General features: G+C 54.1%; 1 protein-coding gene across 8 annotated transcripts in view; it reads left to right on the top strand.

Annotated features, from left to right (window-relative positions):
- MSI2 (musashi RNA binding protein 2) overlaps positions 1-25,030 on the top strand; it is a 385,501-nt gene that overhangs the window by 301,768 nt on the left and 58,703 nt on the right. For all 8 annotated transcript variants that reach the window (XM_080826242.1, XM_080826245.1, XM_080826239.1 and 5 more), the window contains exon 8: positions 11,386-11,468. In XM_080826242.1, the coding sequence (XP_080682368.1) occupies positions 11,386-11,468 (83 nt within the window). The remainder of the gene's footprint in view (positions 1-11,385; positions 11,469-25,030) is intronic.

The following is a 25,030-nucleotide window of genomic DNA, read 5'->3' as shown; positions in this document are numbered from 1 at the left end:
CGATTCTGAAACCATACTTCATAATAAAAGTCATATAATTTGCGGCGGTGCTGAAAACCTGCTTCCAAGTAGTGGTTTTTTGACGGAGTTTTGGAACCTGCCCTGAGGCCAGTAACCATTCCCCGAGGACTTGTTGGAGGGGAGACAGGTGGACCTCTTGATGTGGCTGCTGGGGAGGCTGAAGCTGTTCTGAGGGGTTCTCTCTCCGTACTGGGGTGAGTGGGGTGTGGGGCTGCTTCCAACCTTTCGGAGCAGGTTTTGTCCTCTGTGTTCACCCCACCTTCCCCTTTTGTTTCCCTTTGTCTCATCCTTCATGTTCCCTCTCCCGAGGATACCCGAGAAGCCCCCTCCAGACAGAGGCCCTTGGCTTTTTCCTCAACAGCCCGGCTGCAGGCTCACTCTCGGAGCAAAGGCCAGAGCTGCTGGCGGGCCGTCGGTGGTCAGGGTGAGGGAGAAGTTCGTGATTTTTGTTTTGACCCGAAAGGATGCACAGTAGGGTCTTTTCAAGGAGTAAGCCTGGGAATTCACCACATGACTTGTTTTACCTCTGTCTGTCCTGAATCTTGTTCCCACAGTGATAGTTGGTAAAGCTTCGTGGACATCTCTCTGACACACATGTCAAAAGAATTTTAACCAGTGAGTCTCAGGGCACAGGGCAGGGAAGTGTGTGTGGAGATAGAGGTCGGGATAGGGCAGAAGTCATGAAAAGTCTCGTTCGATTGGTGGGCGAGGACAGCTAACCACTTCAAGGGTTTTCAAGCAAGCCTGTGAGGCAGATTTCTTCCTTCCGTCTCACAGAAGATACTGAGGGTCAGAGTGGTTAAGGAACCTGCTCAGAGTCACACAGCTGGCTATTGCTAGAGCCAGGATTTGAGCCCAGATCTACCTAGATCCAAAGATTAAGCCCTTCCCCCCCCCCACACACACACCCGTAGAGGGGACACTGAGGTACGTGAGACTCCCCGTACCTTCCAGGATGCTCACTGCCTGGGTGGGGCCAGAGGGTGTCAGAAAAGGTAACAGATTTGAAACCTACGCTGGGGGGTGGGGAGGAGGGGGTGAGGGGGCACGGCGGGGGGCGGGGACTAACCTAAGTACCTCTGTGGGGAATAGCTTCCAGCTGGTGTCCCAGCTCCCCTGAGCTCGGAATACCCAGGGATTTAGAAGCCTTGAAGGACACCATCTTACCAGCGGGCCCGTCAGAGCTGCCTGAGGCTCTGTGGTTTCTAGAACAGACGCGGAGGCGGCGCGTCCTCGTGCCCTTGCTCCAGCTGTGCCCACGACCTCCACTGCCTCCGCCCCGCTGGGCGCGCACCGCCGCCCTGGAACCTTCTGCCGGGGTCCTGATCCGAGCCAGTTGTCTAGCGATTTAATTTGGTGAATTTACCACTGCGTCCCAGAGTTTATATTGGCACTTAACAGCAGTAATGTGTGTCTCTCTCGCCAAGAACTGACTATTTTCCCAACCAAGATGGAACACCACGCACAAAAAAATAGGTTTGTGAACTAATCTGCCATCCTGACAAGTGTCATTCACAGAATCACTGCGACGGAGCGCGCTCAGAATGAAATGAGGCTGGGGTTGTCTGGCCTGGATCGCAGGTGCATTTCCCCCCTCGGTTAACGAGAGTCTGGGATAAGAACCCCCGTCCCCGCAGCCGCAGGCACTTTCAAACCATGTGATCAGTATTCATGGCAGATTTCTCTCTTAGAAAAATGGTTTAGGGGGGCGCCTGGGCGGCTCGGTTGGCTAAGGGTCCGACTCTTGATTTCGGCTCAGGTTGCGGTCTCAGGGTCGGGTCATGAGATCGAGCCCTACGTTGAGTGAGGGGCCTACTTCAGATGCTCTCTCCCCCTGTGCCCACCCCCCCCCACTTGCACTTGCTCCGTCTCTCTCAGAAAAAAGAAAAATTATTTAGGGATGATGGAGGGGTCTCTCTCCCTGCACCTGACCCCTCTCTCTGAATCTCTTTCTCTCCTCCCTTTTCTTCCCTCCCCTCCCTCTCTTTCCTGGATGGTTTTTCACCCCATTGTAAAATTCTCTGTACATGTGTATAATTTCACAAATGGAAGGAGGTGCCTCCCCAATCAGTAAAATACACACACACACACACACACACACACACACCCCTCCCACGTGTGTATAATTTCACAGACAGAAGGAGGTGCCTCCTCCCCAATCAGTAAAATACACACACACACACACACACACACACTCCCTCCCTCCCTCCCTCCCTCCCTCCCTCCCTCCTCCCACCCCCGGACATTCTAATATAGAACTTAGTGGTTTACCAAATCCTTACATAAAAGCAACTACCACCTCTGGGAGTGGAAGGAAAATCAGTCCTTTAGACCCTAGTATGAACTGGTCTCTATCCTTTCTTGAGCCTGGAACAGAGAAGCTGCTTCTTTGCCCCTGATCTCCCCTTACCATGGATGAGGGCTGCCCGTGGGGCTAAGAGGTCCAGCTCTCCATGAGATATTAGAGGCTTCTTAAAACAGCTTTAGTTTCTCCCTTCATGTTAGAGGGGAGCCTAGAGATTCTCTTTCCTTTTGGAAAGTTCTGGATTATTTTTAACCGAATGATCTCTGCTCAGCTCATCCTGAATTGGGGACTATGGAGCAGAGTCAGACTTGGGTGCCCATCAGAATCCCCAGAGAGCTGGTTAAAATGCAGATTCCTGGGCCACATCCACAGAGCCCCCAAAGGGGGGTGAGAGCTGCATTTTTAACATGCCTCTCCCCCATCCAAACACTGCCGCAAGACCCCATCAAGAAACCCTGGCTTAGGAGCACACTTCACTCTCACTCCAACTCTGTTCATGGTCTGGGGACCTCCGTAAACAGCCCTGAGGTGACTGGGGCCATAGAAGAAAATGACTTGTAAGTAAGCCTTCCTGAAACACTTGGCGTCCGACTTCTAGAAGCTTGACGCTCACATTTCAAGGTCGGGTATTGGCTCCAGCATCCTTGGGCTGAAGAGGAAAGAAAAACACCTTTCCAGTTGAGAAATTGGCTCCCCTCAGGCAAATCCCACCAATGTAGCTTAATATTAATTTAGGGAATTCAGTCCTGTGCGGTTTCTGTGCACTTTCTGTGCACTAGATTGGAGACCTGATGGCACCGTTTCTGTCATCTGACTCCTCCCCCCCCACCCTGTGCACCTGAGATCGCCTCCCTCCCATTCCCAAGCCCCTCCTCCCCCTAGTCCCCAAAGGTGGCTAGAGAGGCGCAGGTGTGAGTTGGCTCCCCAAGTCCCTTCCCCCCCCCATTAAGTGGTATGTGGGAAGACAGGAGGCCCGTGTCGATTCGCACCGATCTCTGCCTTGCCGGCGCGCCAGCCACTTGTAATTCCCCACAGCCCTAGCCAGCTCTGCAAGGCAGAAAGAAATATGACCAGGCAAGTTGAGAAAATAAATTAAACTAAGTGTCAACTTTTCTTGTTTCTCTCCTCATTATTAAGAGACGGAATGGGGCTCGTTTATCAAGCAGGGGGAGAAATTAATTGACACGGCTTTAATATCATGATGGCTGGCGTGTCTGGTCACATTCCTTCATTTTTTGGAAAGGCATTTTATTATCGTTTACAGCAACCAGCTGCCAAACTCGTGGTGTAAACGAGGAAGCAGGTGCATGAATGATGCCGCGATGGGAGGGCCGCCGTGCTGCCCTGAAGGGGGACGTGGCAGGGAGGAAAGGCCAGGTCAGAAGGGGTCCCCCAAAGAGGCAGCCTGTTGGCTCGCGTCACCGAGGTAGAAGGGGATGGGGTGTGGGGAGGGGAGAAGGATGTCTGCAGGCCTCCCGAGTTCATCACAGGCATGTTCGCCGGCCGCGGGGGAGGGTTAGTAGCAAGCATCTGCTTCTGCTGGCCTCCTGGCCCGCGAGTCTTTGTTCTGACCAGCCCCGAAGCTGCATCCTGCATCCATCACGGGTCAGTACACCTGCCCCTGTTCTTTGTTCTTAACCCATCCAGGGGAGTGAGTGCTCCTTGGTGAATCCCTCTGGGGCTTGCTGACTCACAAGGGAGGCATGATGGAGCCTGATAATCCAGCCTCGTTTCCTATCCGGCAGGTCTGTGGGTGGGTTCTAGAAACATCCAGGGAAGTCACTCACCCCGTGCACATCCTAGGTTAGACTGGCTTAGGAGAGAGCCTTGTTGGTTTTCTTTATAAAAGTCATCTTTGTTGTGCATTTCTGAAAAACCTCCGTTTTCCCTTTGCTGCCTTTCTGTGGAAGGACACAGATGTCTGGGGCAGTGGGGGGAGCAGGTAGGAAACAGGGGCGGATGGACACATCTCTACCCCGCCCCGTCTTGTGGTCCTCCTCCTGCTGGGTTGTTAGGGCGAGGTGCTGTTGCCCATTGGGTAGAGATTCTCACAGGGAAAGGTGACAGGGCAGGCTTGTGAGACCCAGGTTGCAGGACAAATTTAGAATCTAAGAGATCCCAGAAGCAGAGTGACCACCTTCCCTACGGAGGAAGTGGGCCATGGTGGGAAGAACACCGGCTCCCACCCAGGCCTCGATCCTTCATCCGTCGAGTGGGAATATTCCTCCTCCACGGGAGACGCTGTGAGGACGGAGTGAACAGCGGCTCAACAAATGGAGACAGGCTTTCTCTTTTTAAAATTATCTTTAGAGTGGGTTTCACAAACGTCCAGGTAACACGCAGGGAGTGTCCCAAAGTGACGATCGGTAACATGTCACTTCTTCTGGAAAGACCGTGTGTGTTTTTTTTCTTGGGACAGATCCATCTTCTGAGTCACGTAGATGTTTTTTAGGGCAAACCCAGGACATGGGAAGCAACGCCAGCCTGCCATGCGTCTGTGCATACCCACCGCCTGCCTGCCTCTTGCCCGATGGAACCATGCGGACGGGTGGCACTCAGACCCTCTCCATCTGGGCTTCCAGGAAAACCCTTCAAGGCAGACGAAATGGTCTAGCCAAACCTGCTTGTTGCTCCTACGGGTGACCCAGCCACGTTCTGAGTTGGGGGTGGCGAGCAGCCCGAGATGACACTAGCCGATGCCCAGCTCGGTGCCGGCTGACTCAGGGAGCATGCAAGGCCCCATGTCTCCTGGCCCAGGCTCTTACCCTCTTGAGCCCTGGGGCCACCAAATCCATCCCGAACATTCACAAACCCAAGGAAGTCCCAGATGTCTTGCTCTGGCTTAGTACCCACGTGTCACCCTGGATGGGTCATTTGAAACGATGTCAAGCAGTTGAGCAAAATGATGATGGTAGAGCCTGCCCCGCCTCTCCCGCAGTTAACTTGGGGTGAAGCATTTTGAAACCACAAAGGGCTCCCCACACCCGAACGCAAGAGGTTTGTATTTATACTGAAAGCAGCTGGCGGAGACTACCGCTTCCTCCAACGCTGGGCTGTTCTAAACAGGCTTGTACATATACCTTAAACTCCTCATGGGATTCCCTGAATAAATTCGACTGTCTGGGAGGGGGCACGGGTTTCTCCATCCTTTTTTCCCCCGTTAACCAAGTGCGTTAACTCATGACTTGCATTGATTTTCACTGAAAATGCATCAGGCATCACGCGATTGCCTATTGGTGTTCATTGACCTATATAAGAGAAGAAAATTGTTTTTGAGGCGAGGACGTGGCCATCCCCATCTTGCCCTCCCTGACCTTAAAAAAAAAGAGTTCTTCGAAAGTCACCTGTCCGGGGTTCCTCAGGGCCTGTGTCCGCAATGGGTCGTTTTAATTTTGAGGTATTCTTATTTTCAGATTTCTGTTCTCTTCTTCTGTGTGTGTGTTTTATAGCTTTGTGTTATTCAGATGAATATTCAGTTTTGTTCATTTGAATAAAAGAGGGAAAAAAGGTTTGACTGTTAAATGCTTATCTCTTAAATAGAGCTCACTTGTTAGTTTCCCATAATAGCTTCATTCAGGAGAATGCTGTAGAGTTTTCATTTTTAAACGCTCCCTGTCAACTCTCCTATTTATCTCCGTCCTTAAACCCTTTCTCTTTGGGGTTTCCTCTTTCCACCACCTTCTTTGTGCCAGATTTGCCAACTGCTGGAGGCCCCTCAGAAATGAGGGGTACAGTTCAGGTGGGGGCTTCCTGAGAGGCTGGTCAGGTGCCGCTTTGCTGATGACAGGTGGGAGGGTTCCTTTGGTGAGCTAGCCTGTTCCCCAAATTTCCTCCCCACCCCAGTGGTCAGTCCCTAGGGTTCCCCTTGGTTCTGAATGACAGCTTGAGTGACTTTAAATACCTCCAGAGTTCTTTGGCTTCAGGGTGAGCCCTCCTTAGGATCAAGGGAGATGAGAGCCCGAGCAGGGGGTGGTCAAGGGGGCACCCCCACGGGCCCTGATGGAGGGTGAGCCCTCCTAGACTCACCATGGGTCACAGTCCCTGCCTTGGCAGGGACCAGAGCAGGATGCCTCCCCACCCCCATCCTCACACACACATCCCTTTGGTTCTGCCTGCTTTTAGAGGCCCAGAGCACACAGCTCATTATTTGGTTTGGTCCTTGCTTTTCTTTCTTTCTTTCTTTCTTTCTTTCTTTCTTTCTTTCTTTCTTTCTTTCTTTTTTTCTTTTAAAGATTTTATTTATTTATTTGACAGACAGAGATCACAAGTAGGCAGAGAGGCAGACAGAGGGGGGGAAGCAGGCTCCCCGCTGAGCAGAGAGCTCAATGCAGGGCTCAATCCTAGGACCCTGGGATCATGACCTGAGCCGAAAGCAGAGGCTTTAACCCACTGAGCCACCCAGGCGCCCTTTCTTTCTTTTTTTAATTTTTTTCTTTCTTTCTTTTTCTTTTTTTTTTTTTTTTTTTTGAGTGAGGATAATCATGTGTTTCTTTTACCTGACTGCTGTGCCTCTGTTTGGTGGGCATTCATGAGGCTCCATTTCTGATTCTCTGAGGGGTTCTCCTTTGGAGAAATGGGAGGGAAATCTTGAGTCCTTCCTGTCCCTTCTCAGGAAGAATCAGACGTCCTGAGTTTCAGGTAGAATCCATACATCCGGCAGGCCATTCGAAAGACGACCGTGCCTTGGAAAAATATGCTGAGTGAAATAAACCGGACACAAAAGGGCAAATACTGTGGGATTCGACTCATCTGAGGTGCCTAGAGGAGGCAAATTCCTAGAGACAGAAAGTAGACCAAGGTTACCGGGGACTGATGGAGGGAGGAATGGGGAGCTGTGGCTTGCTAGGTACAGAGTCTCAGTTCAGGATGGTTTAAAAAAAAAAAAAGTTCTGGAAATGGATAGTGTGATCATTGCACTATATCATGAATGTGCTTACTGTCACCAAAGCGTACGCCAAAAAAAAAAAAAAAGAGAGAAAAGGTTGCAGTGATAAATTTTATGTTAGGTACATTTTATCCAATTAAATTAATTTCAAAAAAGAGACTTCGATGCCGAAAAAGGATTTTTCCCACCCACCACCCTCTCCTTCCCAAATTCCTGACCCCGTTGTCTTGTCTTTTACCCTCCTGTTTAATTTATTTGGGGGCGGTTCTCCACTGAATTACTAATTCGTTGTAAATGATAATGCACCTGTGAGGGGAAAATGATTATATGTTAAGGAATAACATTTATTGATAATTAAGTGTTTCATGGTTTCTTCGCTTTCTCAAATGGAATACATAAATATTTTAGACACAATCAAGTTTGTTTTCTCTATTTGGACCAAACAGACAGGGCTGTTGAAACGATATAGGTCTTTAAAATACTGCAAATGAGTCTTGACATCACTGAATTGTTTTGCGTCCAAGGTACATAGGCTTGAGATCCAGCCTCTCTCCTTTGATCAGGAAAATCATTTTTGTGGTACTCAAATTTAGAGCCCTGTGGGGTTAGGGAAGGGACCCGCAGGGAGATGTAAGAGTCAGAATGATGGGGCAAGTGCTGCCTCTGCCCTTTCTGGTGCACAGTCTGCATTTGGATTCCTGTCTCCCAGCTCTTGGCACGCCTCCGCCCAGCTCGGAGACATGGCATGGAGTGAGAAACTGGGGCGACAGGGGGGCCTGAATGGTCCTCTGCCTGGAGTTCAGACAGAGATCTGTGGAGTAGACTGGGAAGGCGTGGGCAGCTGCAGGAAAGCAGCTCCCGTGGCGGTCATCTCAACTCGTGACCCCCACGGTGACTTGACTTACCCTGGGCACCGTTCCAGGATCTAGGACCTGTGCTCAGCAGCAAGCTGGCTCTGAACCAGGCTGTCCTCTGGCTTGTGGAGCTGTGCCCTTGACTGGCACGGACTTCCTGTTATTTCCTGATGGCACGGATGGGTTGGGTTCATTTGTCCACACACTCCTGCCTTCTGCCCTGCTGGGCCTGGCTGGGGAGGTCACGTGTGACCCACCCGTGGGGGAGTGGGCTAGTGGCTGTGGCCCTCTCTGTCCTTCCCCCCTCTCTGTCCTCTAGGTCTCAAATTTCCCCTCTCCTTTCTCTCCTAACAGTGCCTGTCATTGGCTCTGGCTCGCCCTCATTCTTGAGATCCTTAACTTCATTACATTTGCAAAAACCCTTTTTTCCAAACAAGGAAGGTTACATTCCTTGGGTCCAGGGGTTAGGATGGGGACACAGCTTTGGGGCGCCATGCTTCAGCTCATTACACTCATCCCAGTTAGCAGTGAGGTTTTCCCTGAGTACCAACATGTCCAGGCTGGCTTAGGGATTCATGTGTTAACTGGGTTTAGATACAGGTTAGAGAAGTGACCTTCAGAGACAAATAAATCTCAGGGTGACCCGCAGTCTGGAAGGGAGGGAGGGGCGAGGAGATGCTCTCCTTGGGTGGGAACCTCTGACTTGTGCCACTCAGGGAGTCCATTGCTTCAGAAAAAGGACATTGTCCTACTGATCTCTGCGCCCTCGAGGATGCCTAGCACAGGTGTGAGCCTGTAAACGCAGAAGGAAGGGCCAAGTCCATCTTGAGGGGAGGCGGTGGTACAGGTGGATTAACAAGATACTCAGACCCCAGATGGGCAGAAATGGTTCATTCATTCAGCCGTCCGCGACCTGGCACGCTCTGTGTGTTAGGGGCCCTGTGAATCCTGGGGACCCAGCCCTGCCTTGGTCCCGTGAAGCCCGTGCTAGCGGATCCCTGCACCCTACAGCTTCCCCCATCCTCTGCCATGCCGCCCCACCCTTCACGGAGGACCTTTTGAAGGGCCCTGCATCTTCATCCTCTCTCGAGGGGCCCCTAGGATTTGGGCTGTAGGACGTGGGCAGAAGGGAGGGGGTTAACCAAAGTGATGCTGGTCCCCTGTGTGCTGATGGGGTCCCTGCTTGGGCGAGAGACTTACCTGATGGTTTTCACACTCCTTTGAAGGGCGCATGGGGAGCTAGCACACCAAAGTGCAAAGAGAAACGATGGGGAGACCGCCTCTGGGTGTGGCTCTGCCAGAGCTCAGCTCACAGTCCATAGACCTGAGGGCCAAAGAGCAGGAGATGCCCAGACAGAGGGAACCTGGAGGATGGTGCTGTTCCTCCCTTTCCGGGGACCTGGTATGGGGCCCGGGGTTGTATATCTGGTGGAAAGTTTTTTGTTGGGCCCTCTATTTGGTGTGTGGTAATAAAGCACGTATCCTAATGAAGACCGTGGCTGCCATTCGTGTGCTGGTCCCGGCCCTCTGTTTTGCTGGACGTTGTTTGAGACTAGCAAGTGGCTGTGTCCAGTCCTCTCCCTAGGAATGTTCTAGATCCTGCAGGAGCCATGATGGAGGAGCTCAGGGTATATCAGCTGCCTGTTCTCTGCTGTTCCTCAGAGATGGTGGTGGGACAGCCAGAGGGGAGAGACACGGAAGGGACCAGATTATCTCTCTACCCTGGGTTTCCAGGACCCAAACTTGACACAGAAGCCTGAAGAGGAAAGACCTGTATTTTTTTTGTTGTTTTAAACTCATTGCTGGGAAACGCTATCCTAATACAAAGTAGCCATTCTGACTTCCCTGTTCCTAGCTGGGGCCAGGTTCATGTCTTTGGGGACCATAGAGTCTTGGTCAATTTGAGCTGCTATTACAAAGGACAATAGACGGGGAGGCTTATCAACAACAGGAATGTATTTCTCACCATTCTGGAGGCTGAAAGTCCCAAGGTCAGGGTGCCAGTATGGTCAGGGTTTCGGTGAAGGCCCTCTTCCTGGTGCAGAATAGTCATCTTTTCATTGTGTCCTCAGCCAGCAGAAAAGAGAGAGAGAAAGCACGTGCTTTCTCTCTCTGGTGTCTTTCCTGAGGACACTAATGAGGTGGCCACTCCCATGATGCCCTTTCCTCCCCAAGGCCCCGCCTCCTGAAGCCATCACCCTGGGTCAGGATTTCAAGGTGGGAATTGGGGCTGTTTGGGGGTGGGGGGTACACAACCTTGAGTTTGTAGCCAAGAGCCTTGCAAATCCTGATTGGGGCTGCAAGCTGGGTGGTCGGTCTCACCGCCGTAATCTGCAGGTGCAAAGCTCGAGGTGCAGAGTAGGGAGGGGGCTTCCCAGCGAGCCACATAAGTTCATATGCGCCGAGTCCGGTCTGCTGCCTTCCCATCCGGGCGTCTGCACCTGCTGCACGTGTGTTTCCTCGTGGTGTTAGTGCTGTTCCCTGAGCGGGCCTGTGTGGTAAAGCAGTGCTTACTGAGTGGGGCCACAGATGGGGCAGCGTGCTGGAACCCCGTCCCGGGCGGGAGGAGAAGAAAGGGAGGGGCAGGAGGGTAGCGAGAGCAACTCAGGATGCTGAGCAGCGGTCGCCTGCCAAAATTCTTCAGTACAGCTTGTCTAGCAAAGCCGGTCTCCAGCCGAGTAAATACAGTGGATGGCTGACGGGCTGACAGCAGGCATCAAAGAGTCTTAAACTGCCCCAGATCCGCCGCGCTTTGGAAGCAGCGGTAGAAAAAGGAAGCCTGTGTAGAACAGAGGCCTGAAACTTTTAATAGTTTCTTCCAGGCCTCAGGATGTCCTGATGAGGTATTAGAGGAAGTAATTCAGGAAGAAAAGGACAAATAACCACCTCCGTCTGGAGGCCGACCCCAGGGCTGGCCATTCCAGCGCGGAAAGGGCACGTGTGGCCCCATGGTGATCCCCGCCGGAGCACGGGGTCGTCCGCCCGCCTGCCTCAGCGTGGAGAGCCGCAGGGCTCTGACCCTTGTAAATAACAGACAAGTAGATTTCTTGTTTGCTTCAGGGCAAATGTAAGCCACACAGCACCCGCCGCGTGTGGGTGAAATCATTGACTTTTCCTCGCTGTCGGAAGGGTGCTCGGTACAAATTAGAAAGCATTTCCCCAACCTGGAGGCCCTTCCCAGGGATCCGGCCCCCCACCTCAGATCAGGAGCCTTGTCCCTGCTGCAGGACATCAAAGACAAACATGTGGCTGGCTGGAACCGAACTCACCACCCCCTCTGTTTTGTTTTTGTTTCTGTTTTGTTTTCCTTTTTCCTGTAGGGTTTGGCTTTGTCACGTTTGAGAATGAAGATGTTGTGGAGAAAGTCTGTGAGATTCATTTCCATGAAATCAATAATAAAATGGTAAGTTTGTAGGGCTCGCGCTGCGATGCCTTCCCTCCCCTCGGTGTGCCCAGCTTTGTCTTGCAGACTTCCAAAGCCCGCATCCTCACATGAGAAGCTGGGCAGGGTGGGCATGGGGACGAGATTCTAAGGGTTCAGTCCTGTGAACGGCAAGAGTTGACAGACTCTTGGGGCAGGGCCAAGTGGTAAATATCCCCAGCTTTGCCGGCCATGCAGCTGACGGTCACAGCGTCCCAAAGCCGCGGCAGAAGCCTGCGTGGACAGTCCCGCACGGATACCGCAGTGGGTCCATAAAGCTGTGCAGATGGACGCAGACGCTGATCTTGTGTCATTCTCATGTGGCAAAATATTTATGTATCTGTTTATATTTTTACCACTTGAAAGTATAGAAACCCTTCTTTGCCCTTGGGCTGTATGTACAGAAGCCAGCAGGGGAACCACAGGTGGCCTGTGTGTTATAATTTGCTGACCTGCGGCTTAGGATACGAATTTGCTGTTTGGTTTGGCTTTTTGAGGGCTATCTCTTGGGAAGGAGGTTTACCACCCAAGTTTGTTGTGCGTTTGGGCCCTGCTGGGTAGTTAACATCCTCCCCTTCCCATCAGCTCGCTGGTTTTACCCTCAGGAGCACCCTCTTCCATCCCTCTGTTTGGCTCTTAAAAGCTACTTTTCCTGGGAAGGCCCCCTAAACAGGTAGGCCTCCCAGAGAAGTGGCCACCAGAGGGCGCCAGCGTGCACATTGGCTTGTGGGAGGTCTCTTAACTCCTTCAAAGTGAGTCTGTGGGCAAGAAACCCCTTCCTTGTTGGCTCCAGAGATGTGGGAGCTCGGCAGGTGTTCCTGGAGTCATCAGCAGGCCCTTTGGGGCCAAAATATTTTGGTTAGCCAGCAGAGCCTCCAGCCCCATGAGAAGAGGGAGGGCAAATTTGTGTTTCAATTGTAGCTGTAACTTTGGTATTTTCTCCCTTTAGTCAAAGCATTCCTGGCTTCTGAAACGTGCGTTCAGATGTGCATTGTATATTGGTCCGATATGTGTTCACTGACTTTAAATTCAATAATAGAGCTTTTAGTGGGGATAAGATCAAAGCAGTCTGCCTTGCATGTCGTGCTACAGGCCTGATTCAATATTTGACTTGCTAATTTTTTCCCAGGGCACTAAAATAATATTGTTCATATTGTTCCTAGCCATCATATGCATCCGAAATGAAAATGCTGTTTCTTTGCATACTGTAAGTTAGACGTGTCAGCTCAGGCATTAAAATGGTACCAGGGAGATAAGCATGTAGGAATAACACAGGACCCCTTCCTCGGCATTCTCTGCACTGCCCACCGTCCCTTCTCCCCACCCCGTCACCCGCCCCCAACTCAGTGCCTTCCAGTTAGTACGTCTCTCTTTTGGTAGATGCTACTTGCTGTTTTTACAAACTAGAGAGACAGGGGGCTTAAAAGGAAATGTAAGCACAGTGCCCGGAGGCCTTGTTTCTCCTAGCCAGGCATGCTCCTGATGGGCTCCACGGAGGGCTGCCTGGGCAGCGGAGAGTGGAAGAGGCATCTGAGGGCACTGGCAGACACCATTCCTGTCCTGCCAGGACTTAACGGTTCATCAGGAAGGCCCTATGTAGACCGGCCAGAGACTGTGCTGTGTGCTGTCTCGAATGCATACATGAGGCCCTTCACTACAGACTGGCTTGGAGACAAGCCTCAAGCACAAGTGAGAAAGAGCTTTATTTTCCTCGGTGGTCCAGTGGGGAAACTGAGGCCCAGGGGATCTACCCCCCTCCCATAGGCAGTCCCTATTCCCATAGGCAGTAGAGGGACCTATGTCTTGAGCTTCCTGGCTGCCAGATCAATGGCAAAGACAGTTGTTTGGGGGTGAATCCCCAGATGACATAGGGGATCATCAGAAGGTAGAATTTCAGCCCCAGAAGGATGATAACCCATGGACGGGCTGGCTGGAAGCCAGAGAGAGGTTTGTGTCTGTGGTCCCCAGTCATTTCCCAGTTGTCACCTTCTTGTCCACCCAGCTGGAGGCTGACTGGGGTGCATGCGGCTAACTATGTTCATAGTGGCAGGGTTTCTGATTTCTTTTGAATCTGGGGCTGGTCCTTGTTCTTTAAGGGCATAGCAAAAATGGAAGTAGACTAGAGGAAGGGGTGGGTGAGGGGTGGTGAGGATCACACATGGGCTTTGAAGGAGTCCCTGCATGTGCCCAGCCCTGACCCACCAGTCACCAGCTCTAAAGGGGAAATTCCAGGTCCTAGAAGAAGCCATTGGAAGGGCACCAGGTGTCGCCAAGCTCCAGGATAACGGGGCCCGTGGGGACCGCCTGGTGGGGTCGCTGGGCCTCAGGGAGGTACCAGCAGCAAAGGCCAAACACCTCAGTAACTATGAGCTTGATAACTGCAAGCTCTTTCCATCGGCCGTGTCATCGTCACAGAAAGGACCCCTCCAGCACACCGTCCTCTGAAGAAGCCTGAATTGGCTGAGAATCCTGTGATCCCGGTTTCCTGCTTCTGAGGCCCACAGAAAAGGAAATAGATTTAAACTGTGCTATGGACAGAATTCAAATGAAGGATTGGAAAGACTCTGAGAATGCAGAGACTGCCAAGCAGAAACCCGGACGGTTGTTAGAAGGTCCGTAGGAGTGTTTTGTAAACTGGACTGCTTGCGAAGCTGTGAGGACGGGTCTCCTGGAAGCACTCGCAATCTCACAAATTCTGCAGGGACAGATTACTGCGCTCCGCCCCTGGAATGTGCCTGGAGCGGCCGTTTTCTCCAATTCACAGATAAGAAAGGTCTTGCCGCTGATGAGTCACGGAGATAGGACTTGAATCCAAATCTTCTCCGTCTTAATCCAGTACTCCTCCGGCTGGCGCTCCCCGGGCCCTGGATAAATAATTGTGGAATGAATAAAGGATTACATGAGGGACCACGTGACGACGGCGAGGGCGCATCATAATTCCCAAAGCCATTTCCCATCTGATTTGGTTGGTGAATCTCTTGGGCATTAAAAAGGGGGGGGGGGCTCTTCTCCCGTGTCGGAGAGAACCCACAGCAGACACAAGGCCTTCTGTGTCAGGGTCACTGCCCTCGGGAAGCTGGGATCACAGCAGCCCAGCCCCCATTCCCATACAGACCCTCCCTTGAGGTCATGTCCGTGGTGGTGGTGGCGGCGGCAGCAGCGGGGAAGGGGGTTGTATGGACCACAAGAGGCCCCCATTGCACTCCTCCCCAAGAGATCCCACCAATAACTCATATTTTTTAGTGCCAACTGTAGACTCTGCTGAGAGCTCACTTTATGCTTCTTTTTCTTCTGTCACAGACACACTGATGTAGGTACTGATCGTTATCCCCCATTTTACTGATAAGTAGGTGAGGCAAAGAGAGAAGTTAAGCAGTCTGCCCCGGGGCCAGACACTCAGAGGCAGCCCCCAAGTTGAAGCCCAGAGAGCTCTTATCCAGAGCTCATGTTGGTCCCCCTTAAGCCAGCACCAACTCCTGGAGGAAAGGGACTCGAATGGTCGAACAGTCACCTCGCTGGGTGGCAGGCTACCAGGACTGCTTACGGCCCCCTCCCAGTCAGCTGTGTCGTGGCCCCTGGTTCTCCCACGTTCTTCTATGAGAAGGGCGGAGGAGATGGGCTCACTGGGGGCCAGAGTCCTGGCTGGGGTGAAGGGCCAGGCTTGGGCTTAAGGTGTCCCCATGGGTCATGACAGATTTCAGGCCTCTCCCCGCACTGCCCCAGAGGCGTGTGAGCCACACATATGGGGGGCAGCTGGCCACCCCTGAGCTCGGGGGCCCAAGCCAGGAGACCTGGACTCGGCCCCTTCCCACTGTTGTGCGGGGCAGAGTGAGACGCAGCTGTGCTCCTCCTCAGGAAACATGCACAAATGCCTCTGCAGCGCCACCCGGTGATGCTCCGAGAGGGCTCCTGTCCCAACTGCTCCGTGAGCCTCCCACTGCGTGCACCTGATCAAAGCAGCCCCCCCTCCCCCGCCCCCGCCATGGCAGGGATGAGCCTTGGGCCAGCACAGCCTCCCAGGAGCTCGCAGCCCCCTGGGAGGGAGGCGGGCAGTGACACTGACCTGCTCCCCAGGCTCCCTCCGAGGCCCAGCTCCATCCCCACCGCAGATGGAGTGGGGAGAGCCTCGCTGGTGGAGAACGTGGGGTGTGATCTAAGGGCTGCCTGAACAAGGGCACCTCTTCTGACCCCTGATTCAACAGCAGGATGTGGACCTTTCCTGGGCACCGTGATGGGGCTTTACATGCACGCGGTCCTTGTCCCGTTTTATAGAACAGGCTCCCAAGCTCAGAGCCACAAAGGGACGTCCACAGTCCACGGTTCTAAGTGGCAAAGCTGGGATTTGAACCTGTGGTGTTCTGGCTCCAACCCAGTGTTCTTCCCACTAAACCCTGCGGCCAACTTAGGCACAACCTCATTAACTGAAAATCCTGGGTTGGTTTGACCAATGAAGACAGAGTTTTTATTTGCTTTGTACAAGGATTTCTATAGGATTCCTTTAAATCATCCTTTCCCTTGTTCCATTGAGGTGATCTGATTTTTGAAATTCGCTGGGCATTTTGCAGGCTCGTTAGGAATGCAGACTCTCGGGCCCCAGCCCCAGAGCTAGGGAATCAGAATCTGCATTTTGACAAGTCCCTAGTGAGGTGTGTGCACATTAGAAGCCTAAGAAGCCTCAGGCAAGGATCGCTGCTAACGAGATGGTGTGGGAGCTGTGGGTCGGTCATAAATCATTAGGTGTCGCAAGGAAGGGACCTGGAGTGAGGGCTGAGGCCCCAGGAGCCTGGAGCTGGATGAGACAGCCTGGCATGGGATCCCTAGGCTGGTCTCCTGCTCTTAGCACCACCCCACACTCCCTTTGTGTGCGTGACACCAGCCCCCCGACCCTTGTATCCCCGCTGAAGGAAGCCATCCATGCCAGGGACCACCCCCCCACAAACACACCACCGGTGCTGGCATGCTGTCCGTCTTGGACAAGGGTCTCAGATGTTTGAGGCACATCCACTGGAGTGAGGAGCTGGGTCCTCCAAGTGACATGTTCATGCCCTTGTCCCCAAAACAGGACCTCCTGGTCACTTAGAAGCTCTCAAGGCTTTAGAACACATGGACCTGAGCCTGAATCCCATATCCGTCACTGGTTGTCCTATGCCCAGGTGAATATCCCACACATCTGAGCCTAAGATGGGGAGGATGGTGACCACTGTCCTTTGCAGCTTATTGAAGGCCCTGGTTCAGTTCCTGGCCCTAGGTGCTCTTGGACTGCTCTGGTGCAGGGTCTGTAATCTGGTAGCCTTGAAGGAATCACCCTCCTGAAAACCCCATTGGTTCCCGCAAGTTTCTTCCATTTGGCCTAACCCAAGTGCCCAGAAGCTTTGTAAAGGGCCAGGCGGTAAATATTTTAGGCTTTCAGGGCCCTAGGTCTCTGTTACAACGACTCAACTCTACCATCATAGACCATAACGTAGCCACTGATGATACGTCTGTGGGTGGGCATGGCTGTGTTCACATAAAACTCATTTTATAAAAACAAAGCATCAGCAGGATTTGCCTTGGGGGCCACAGCTTCAGCTCCTGGCCTGTACTGCTGTCGCCCAGAGCAGGTGCAGTCTGCCTATCTCAAGGGGCCCAAGGAAAGGCTTGTAGGCAAGAGCTCACCGGTGTGGACTATGGAGTTAGCTGGTTACTAGCCTAAGGCAGAGGGGGTCAGCAGTGCCCCAAACGGATGCTGGGGTTTGGGGTAGTAGCATGCCGAAAGCAGTGCCTTCATTCTTAACGGACCTCAAGTGCTGAGCGGGTAGGGAGCAAAGGAAGGGACAGAACAGGGTGCTGTCCACCCAAGAGGCCTTCCCAGAAGAGCGTGTCAGAAATCCCTCACTCCCAAATGTACCCCAGGACGGCTGGCTGCTCATTGCTAGACTTTGTGACCTTGTACAGGTTACCTGTCACCTGTGTGTGGCTCCCCCTCCGACAGGTAAGGATGGCACATCTGTCAGAGACTGCTGGGAGCTGGGACTAGGTGAGCGTGGTCTATCAAAGCAATGGGCCTTTTTTACTGTTACTGTTATCGTCATCATCACTTTCATTATTCTTTGGATCCTTTTACTGCACAAATATGTAATAATCCTAAGGGAAGGGGGTCCTGGACAGTCTGCGAAATGCAGGGGTGCAGACCCAGGCAGGTAGGAAGGTGTACGGTGGGTACTTGTCGTGCCCTGGCCGGAAGGCGGGCCCAAGAAGAGCAGGTGGGTGCATGTCCTGGCCAGCTCAGCCCTTCGGCTGAGTCCGACAGTGGGGAGGTTCCGAAAACCCCACTTCAAAAAGCAAAGCCTGGCAAGCACTCAGGCTTGCTGCCTTCAGCCCGGGGCACATCTGGGGGACTCGCCCCCAGCATAGCGGCTTCTGGGGGTGGTGGGGGCAGGGCGATGAGAGAGCAGGCGAGTCCTGGGTTGGTCTCTCAAGCTGTGGGTTCTGGGCCATGGGGTCCACGGAGGCCCAAGCCAGGGTTGGCATGGGGCGCTGCCCCTGGCAGGGGTGCCCCGGGAGTAGGCACGCTCCCCTGCCTCGGGCCACTCCTCCGCAACCTGAACCCTGACGGCTAAGAGCTGATTGGGAACCAGCCTGCAAGTGGGGGGCGGGGGCCGGGTGACGTGGGTGGATTTAACTAGGCTTCTGTGTTCACCACCCTATTTGCAGCATCCTCCTTTCTCGTAAGCTAATTTTAGCCATCCATTCTGCTTCTGTTACCATTTATAAAATGAGAATGTCAAATGCAATATTAAACAAGCAGGATGAAGGCAAAAAAGGAAATGCCAGAGAGGCACTTAATAAATGAACCTCGTGTTTATGAGCAAGAGGGAGGTCCTGCGCCCCCCACCCCTGCATCAGGCACACACGTGTTTGCGGATGGGCTCTGTTCCTGCGGGTGGAGGGGTGTGTGTGCCGAGAGAGGAGGCGTGGGGAGGCTGGGCTGTTGGGTGGTGAGTGGTGCTCTTCAGGCAGAAGTAATTTGTCTGGCGGGGAGGTCGCTTGGCTTCTGGCTCCCTCGCCCTTCATCCGTCCTCTGGGAAGGTCACTGCAGGGGGCCTAGGGAGGGCGTGGTCCCTCTTCCTTGTCTCGGTGCCCGGCCCCCCTGGACTTTCCCACGCGTGGGGCTCCCTACGCCCTGCCCATGGGGGGGTGGTGGGTCCGCAGGGGGCATGGAGACCCCTGGAAGAACCCGCACCCCTTCTCTGGGGCCTGTTCGTTTGAGTTCACCCAGACACTCTGCCCAACTTCCCGGGCAGGTGCAAGCTAATGCTCGGCTGCACCTTTTTTTTTCTTCTTCTTTCGTTCTCTCTCTCTCCCTTCCTTTTAAATAGAGAAATTATGTTGGGCTTGGTGCAGGGTCTCTGGCAAAGCCCACCCTGGGCTGGGGTAAGCACCCAGCCTTGCGGCAGCATTTGGACACCTGCTGAAGGCAGAGGTTTCTTTTCACTTTGAAATGCCCTTGCAGGTTCCCAGAATTAAAAAGAGCAGCTGCTGCTGCCACCATCAGCTTTTTCCCCAAATAGTGCAGCCTGCGAAGCTCCTTTTGCACACCTTGCTGATGAAAGCAGGAAGACGGGGCCCTCCCCGGCCAGAGCGGGGGGGGGGGGTGTGTGTGTGGCGGCGGTAGGAAGCATGCCAAGAGTCTGCCGGGCTGGGGGCGGTGGCAGCCCCCTTTTTCCTCTCTGCTCCCCGGGCTTTGGGTCGGAAGCACAGATGCAAACCAGCTTTGTCACCTTCAGGGACGCTCCCCTAGGCTCCCCTGGCGAAGATTAAAGCGTGACCCGACCAACTTTATCCAGCACAAGCACTCACAGGATTAGCTGGTTGAATTTCTTAGCCCGCTGCAGCCCTGGGGAGGGTCAGCACCACTGTTGCTCTGTTTTACAGATGAGAACACTGAGGCACAGAGAAGCCACGCGGCAGGTTCCCGCTCGGGGGGGGACAAGCGGAGCAGAGAAGTAGGGCGAGGAGCTGGCGGAGAGGACATGCCCCTGCCCCGAGATCCAGGCGGAATGGGAGGCCGTAGTCATGGGGCTGCGTGCCTCGGAGGGTGTTGGGGACCCTCTGCACTCCTTGCCCAGATTCTGAGCCCCTCCAAGGGAGAGCCTTATCCTGTTGAATTCATCTCTGTGTCCACGCCCAGCCCCTGCCTGCTAACAGGGGGATGCTAATAGTGTTCGTTTATAACCTCCTTCACTTTGTCATTGCTGATTTTAATAGGGGAAATAGCATATGAAATTAGTTCTGGAACTAGGACTGAGGATGGTCTTGTGGAAGGGGTAGCATGTGAACTGGATAGAGGGTAGTGGGGAAGGGCTGTGAGGGCCACACCTGCATGGCCAGTGGCCCAGAGGTGGGAACAGGGTGTTTGAAGCGGGAGACCTAGGACTAATCCACAGCTTGTCATTCCCTGGCTGTGTGACCTTGGGCAAATCCCTTTCCTCTCCTGTTGTAACTCCAGGGCTAATTACGCCAACTCCAAGGAAATGAGTTGATTGATGAGAATACGGAGAGCAGTGGGCATTCTCCGAGGACCTCCGTGGGCCAGGCACCATGCGTCCTACGTGTGATGTGTGTGCGTCACTATGTACACAACTGTGTGTGAGATCGTGTACGTGTACACCCACACGCACCCATGAGGATGCCGTGGCCGTGCCTGGCGTAGGAGGAGGCTCCATAGTTCGTTCCTTCCTCCCTACAGTAATCCTGCTGAGCGGGGAGATGGAGCCCAGATCCCCTGTCCTATGGGACTTTCGGTGCTTCTCACAAATGGGTCTGGGCCGTTCGTAGCAAGCAAGCATCCTTGGAAGGTGGATGTTTCTGCTGGCGGCTTTTGCCCGTCTAAGCTGGCGTTTCCATTTGCTTTACCCAGTAGCTTCCAGGGACTCCGTGGGAGGCTGCGTGTCCGTGAAGACCATTTTGCAGTAGGGCAAGACAAGTTACCCCATACGAGTGGGTCCTCTGGTGCTCGGCGACAGGCTGGTCCCGTTTACAGGGATGGTGCCTGATGGAGATGTCGGGGAAGGGAGAGGCAAAGGGACGGAGCATAGGACTCCCTTCTGCTCACCTCCTAGGGCCCACAGTGCCCAGCTGAGAGGCCTCCCTGAGTCTGCAGAGGCTGGAGGCTGGTGCTGGCTGGGGGCAGGTATGGCAGGGTGCTGAGGCCCCCTCTGCTGCTGGAGTCACAGGCTGGGTTGTCCCAGTGCGGACGGGACCTCTGGGTGTGACTGCTGCCCCCCCACGACGGTGTCTCTGGCCTGGCCCTCCCCCAGCCACACACACCTGCTGGTCACGACTCCATCCTGCCTCGAGCCATGGACAAGCACAGCAACTGGACGCAGTGGGAACCCTGGACTGGACGTCAGAACCCAGACGAGGCACCCTGACTCTCTGCAGGTTACCCAGAGGGAGATGCCCGGCTGGTCTGTCTCCAGCGTGAGCTCCACACTGAGGAGGACCTTGATCCCGCCTTCCCTCCCCGCCTCTCCTCACTGGGCTCTTTCTGTGCTTGTCACCCGCACCCTGCTGTTCCGTCATCCTCCTCCTACGGCTCCTTCAGTGACTGGCTGGAGCAGGGCCAGCTTCCTGGATGGGACGCCTGTGTTCAGAAGAGCCCTCGCTGGGTTCGTGCTCTGCTGCCGCCATCTTGGAACTCCTAGTAATGGCTGAATAAAGGGCCTCTCATCTTCATTTTGTAGTGGCCTGCACGCTCTCTAGCATGTTCCGCTGCTGTCATGCCCTTGGGGCTAACACCCGGTATGGTACACAGAGCAGGACAGTGGAGACTCTGTTCTGCCCCCAAGTCGCCTACCTTGTGTTTGTCTTCCTTGCTCTGTGGGTTCCTTGAGAGCAGGTCCCCTCTGAATCTGAGCAGGCCCCACAAAAGGTCCTGTCCCCCTAGTGTCTCCAGAAAGGCTTACGACAAGGGGGCAAGAGAGAACAGGGGGCAGGAAGGAGACCGGCACAGCCACGGGGTAGCAGCTGGGTGTGGTTTCTGGGCTGCCGCTAAGTCCTCCTGTTTGATCAGAGAAAGCTGGGTAGCTGCAGGGCTCCAGGCAGGACCCCAGGTCTTTACACGATAGTGGCGGCTCCCTGGGAAGTGCTTGGGGCCTATCAGCCAGAGGGGATGGACAGCTTGGGGCTTCAGAGGAGCAGTGTTGGCCTGGAATTTGCTGGAACTTTGACGGGGGGGTTGGGGGAGCTGCAGCTTGAGTCAGAGGAGAAGCTGATCTTGGGGCAAGACCAGGTCAGGCCTCTGTCTTTCAGGAAATTGTACAAAAGGACGGTGCCCACGTGGATGCTCCCAGTCACCCCCACACACGCCCCCGCCAAGCACCCACCTGCCCAAAAGACCTGCCCTTTGTTCCCCTCCCATCCGCCGGCCCGTCAGTCCGGCTGGTCTCTCTGAACAGCAGTGAATTTTATTCTTTGAGAAGGGCCCGTCTCCCCCTGGAGGAGTAAATCGTGTCTAACATGGCCAGTTTGAGGTGAGAAGTGAAGCTGCAAACACTGGCCTCCAGGCCACACAGAGTTGCCTTGTCCTGGGTGGTAAATCAAGGCCACGGGCACTGGGCATGGGTTTCCCCAGACCAAGGCCAAGCTGGTTTCCCTCCTGGCCCTGGGGCCATGTGCTGACTGGGGCTGTTATGTAGAAACCAGGGAAAAACAAAAACCTTTTTCACTTCCCAGACTTTGGCCCGGTCCTCAAACTTCCAGTCTCTTCCAAAAGGTGCCTGGCAGGGAGCTTAGCCTCGGCAAGGCCCGCAGGCCAGTTGGGTGAGGGCGGCCACTCAGAGCAGCTACAGGGAAGCTGTCCCCACAGAAGGCCCTGAGCCTTCTCCAAAGGCCAGTGCTCAGCCCTCCCCCGCCCCCACCCAAGGAAAGGATGGGGCGTGGGACTGGCTCCCCTGGCTTGGGTCATGGGAGTATCAGGCAGACCCAGCTTCAAACACAGCCTTAGCACACACGGCCTGGGCCTCCAGCAGCCAGCGTGGTGTCTGACATCCCTGGGCCTCAGCTTCCTGTTCTGGAAGATGGATTTTACCTCTCAAGGACATCATGGGACCCACTGACACAAGGCTGTGGAAGGAACGTTAGATGAAAGCATCCTATCTGCATGTAAGAAAAATGTGTTTAGGAAACATGTACCACTGTGTATGCACCTTGCTATCAGAAGGTTCAGGAAAACGTGTCCACAGATACAGATACAGATGTAGACATACAGAACTGTGCTTTGTCCTATCCTTGCAACTCTCGTGCAAACGCAAAATCGTTTCTACGTGAAGAGTTAGAAACGGAGCTCGTTGCTGAGTTACTTTCAACCGTGATGGGCAGACGAGCCGCCTGCGCAGAGAGTCGGAAACCACACGCTCCGGCCCACGGCAGGCCTCCGAGTCAACGTCTGGAGGAACATGCTGCCGCCTGGACTGTCCTGTTGGGAAAGAGGCTTCTTCCGCTATATCATTTTTCCTATGCTGTGTCTGTGCAGACAGCAAGGGAGCCACCCCTCTTCTGCAGGGCCAGGCTGCCAAGCAAAGCAGCATGTTTGGAGATTTAAAAATTAAAGCAAATCCCACCTACCTTTGTGGTGGGGGGGGGGGGTACATCCTTGGAATTCGGCCCCTGGTGTGGGGTTGCTTCATGGCTTTGCCAGCCATGAAACTTGGAACCGAGAGCTTGTCTTCCTAACATGAGTGATTGGTCAGTGCCTGGTCAGTCGATCTGAGGCCTCTTACAAGCATAAATCCAAATGGAAGTTCCTACAAAATCTCTTGGCCCACCAACCACATTGCCTTTTCCAGTCATCACTAGAAGCCATAGCCGTTGTGAGAAGCGGCTGGTGGAGGTGGGGGGAGGGGTAGTTCTGAGCTGTTGAGAAGATTGAAGGACTAAGACTTGAAGCTGTCCCTTTTTCAGAATCTGCTGCCACCCAGGGCTGCCCTAGAGAAAGCACTTCAGGTGTGGGTGGTAGGGAGCCTTTACCGTAAACGGGGTTCTGTGGGGGCAGAGGTGAGACAGCTGGAACAGGACTGGCCACCCAGAGGCCCACTGCTTCTGTCGACCATGGGAAGCCAGGAAAGCCTCTCCGGGGCTGCCCCCAAAGGGAGCTCCCGTGCCTGCCTGGTGCCCCATGGTGGAAGCAGGCCTCGGTGCCTGCTACCCCGAGAACTCGGCCAGCCAGACGCCGCGGGGAGGAGGAGGGCCTCCCACTGTCCTCTCGGCTCGCCGCTCTTCGCCCATCTTGTGTGGTAGCTGCCCTCCAAAGCCAGTCCCAGAGATCTTCGCCTCTTGCACCAAATCTAGGCTGACCCAGTGTAACTAGCAGAACGTGATGGAAATGGCAGCCTGACTCTCAAGCCTGGGGGATAAGCCTTGCAGCCTCTGCCTTGGTCTTGTGGAATTCTCAGGCTGGGACAGTCCCTGTCAGGACTCAGCCAGCATGGTGTGAGAGGAAGGAGTGCCCCGGAGAAGCCAAGAGCAGGCGCTTCCCGGTGGACGGTCCCAGCTGACCAGCCTTGGCTGCCCACTCTGTGCGAGAAGAAGGCATTCGAACCTCCAGCTGAGTCCAGCCTTTGTCTGGTTCCAGCTCCAGCCCCGGGCACAACTGTAGGAGCAACTGCAAGCAGGAGCCCCGCTGGGCCCAGGCAGCTCTCAGAAGCACGAGAAGGAATGAGCCATTGTTGCTTGAGGCCACGACCTTTGGAAGTAGCCTGGTACACAGTGGGAGATAACATGGGATGTCATGTGTGGCCACATGCATTGAATGTGTGACTGGAGCTGGGCAGACTTGGGCTGGTTCTCCTCCTTTGGGTTCTGACTATACCTGGGGGTGTTCATGCTCCATTCTCTAGCTTGCCTGGGGGCCTGGTGGGACAATAGTGGGGATGTGGGGTGTGACCCAAATGGGGTCTAACTCAAGAGGCTCCAGAGGCTGGCAGGCCCAGAAATGACAGGGGGGCAGATTGACATGAGTACTTGCCTTCATGGTAGGGGAACAAGACAGTCAGAACCTGTTCTTTTCAACAGAATGAAAGCTCTCGAGGTGGAGGCTGGCCTTCTTACTGTCTGCATCCCCCATGGCCTAGCACTTGCCAGGCACATGGAGTCCCTCAGCGTTGCTGGGTCAGGAAGCCTGGGTCTGCATGACCCTAGTGAGCACGGGCATCAGTCCATGCTCTGTATGGGTTGTCGCAAGGAACCCGGGATGTAGACTTGATCCCTGCCCTGAGAGCTCACAGTCTGATGGAGGAGGGGGGGCTTCTGCCAGTCCCCGTGGGGGTGGGGAGAGGGGAAGTGGTTTTCATGCTCAGCAGGCCCCTGATCCCCTGCAAGGACTCAGGAGCAGAGAATAGCTCTTCCTCTTCCCCCTTTTGTATGTTTTCAGAGGAGCCGGGGGCTGGCTGGGCAGGCCTCTTGGTCCTGAGAGATCTTTCCGGAAGCCTTCAGTGCAGACCAGGCCAAGGCTCCCTGGTGCGGTGGCTACCTTTCCCTGTCACTCAAGTGTCCAGAACATGGGG

This window comes from Martes martes (assembly GCF_963455335.1).
Source record: "Martes martes genome assembly, chromosome: 16".
Taxonomy (NCBI): Eukaryota; Metazoa; Chordata; class Mammalia; order Carnivora; family Mustelidae; genus Martes; species Martes martes.
This window is presented reverse-complemented; position numbering and strand designations above follow the sequence as displayed.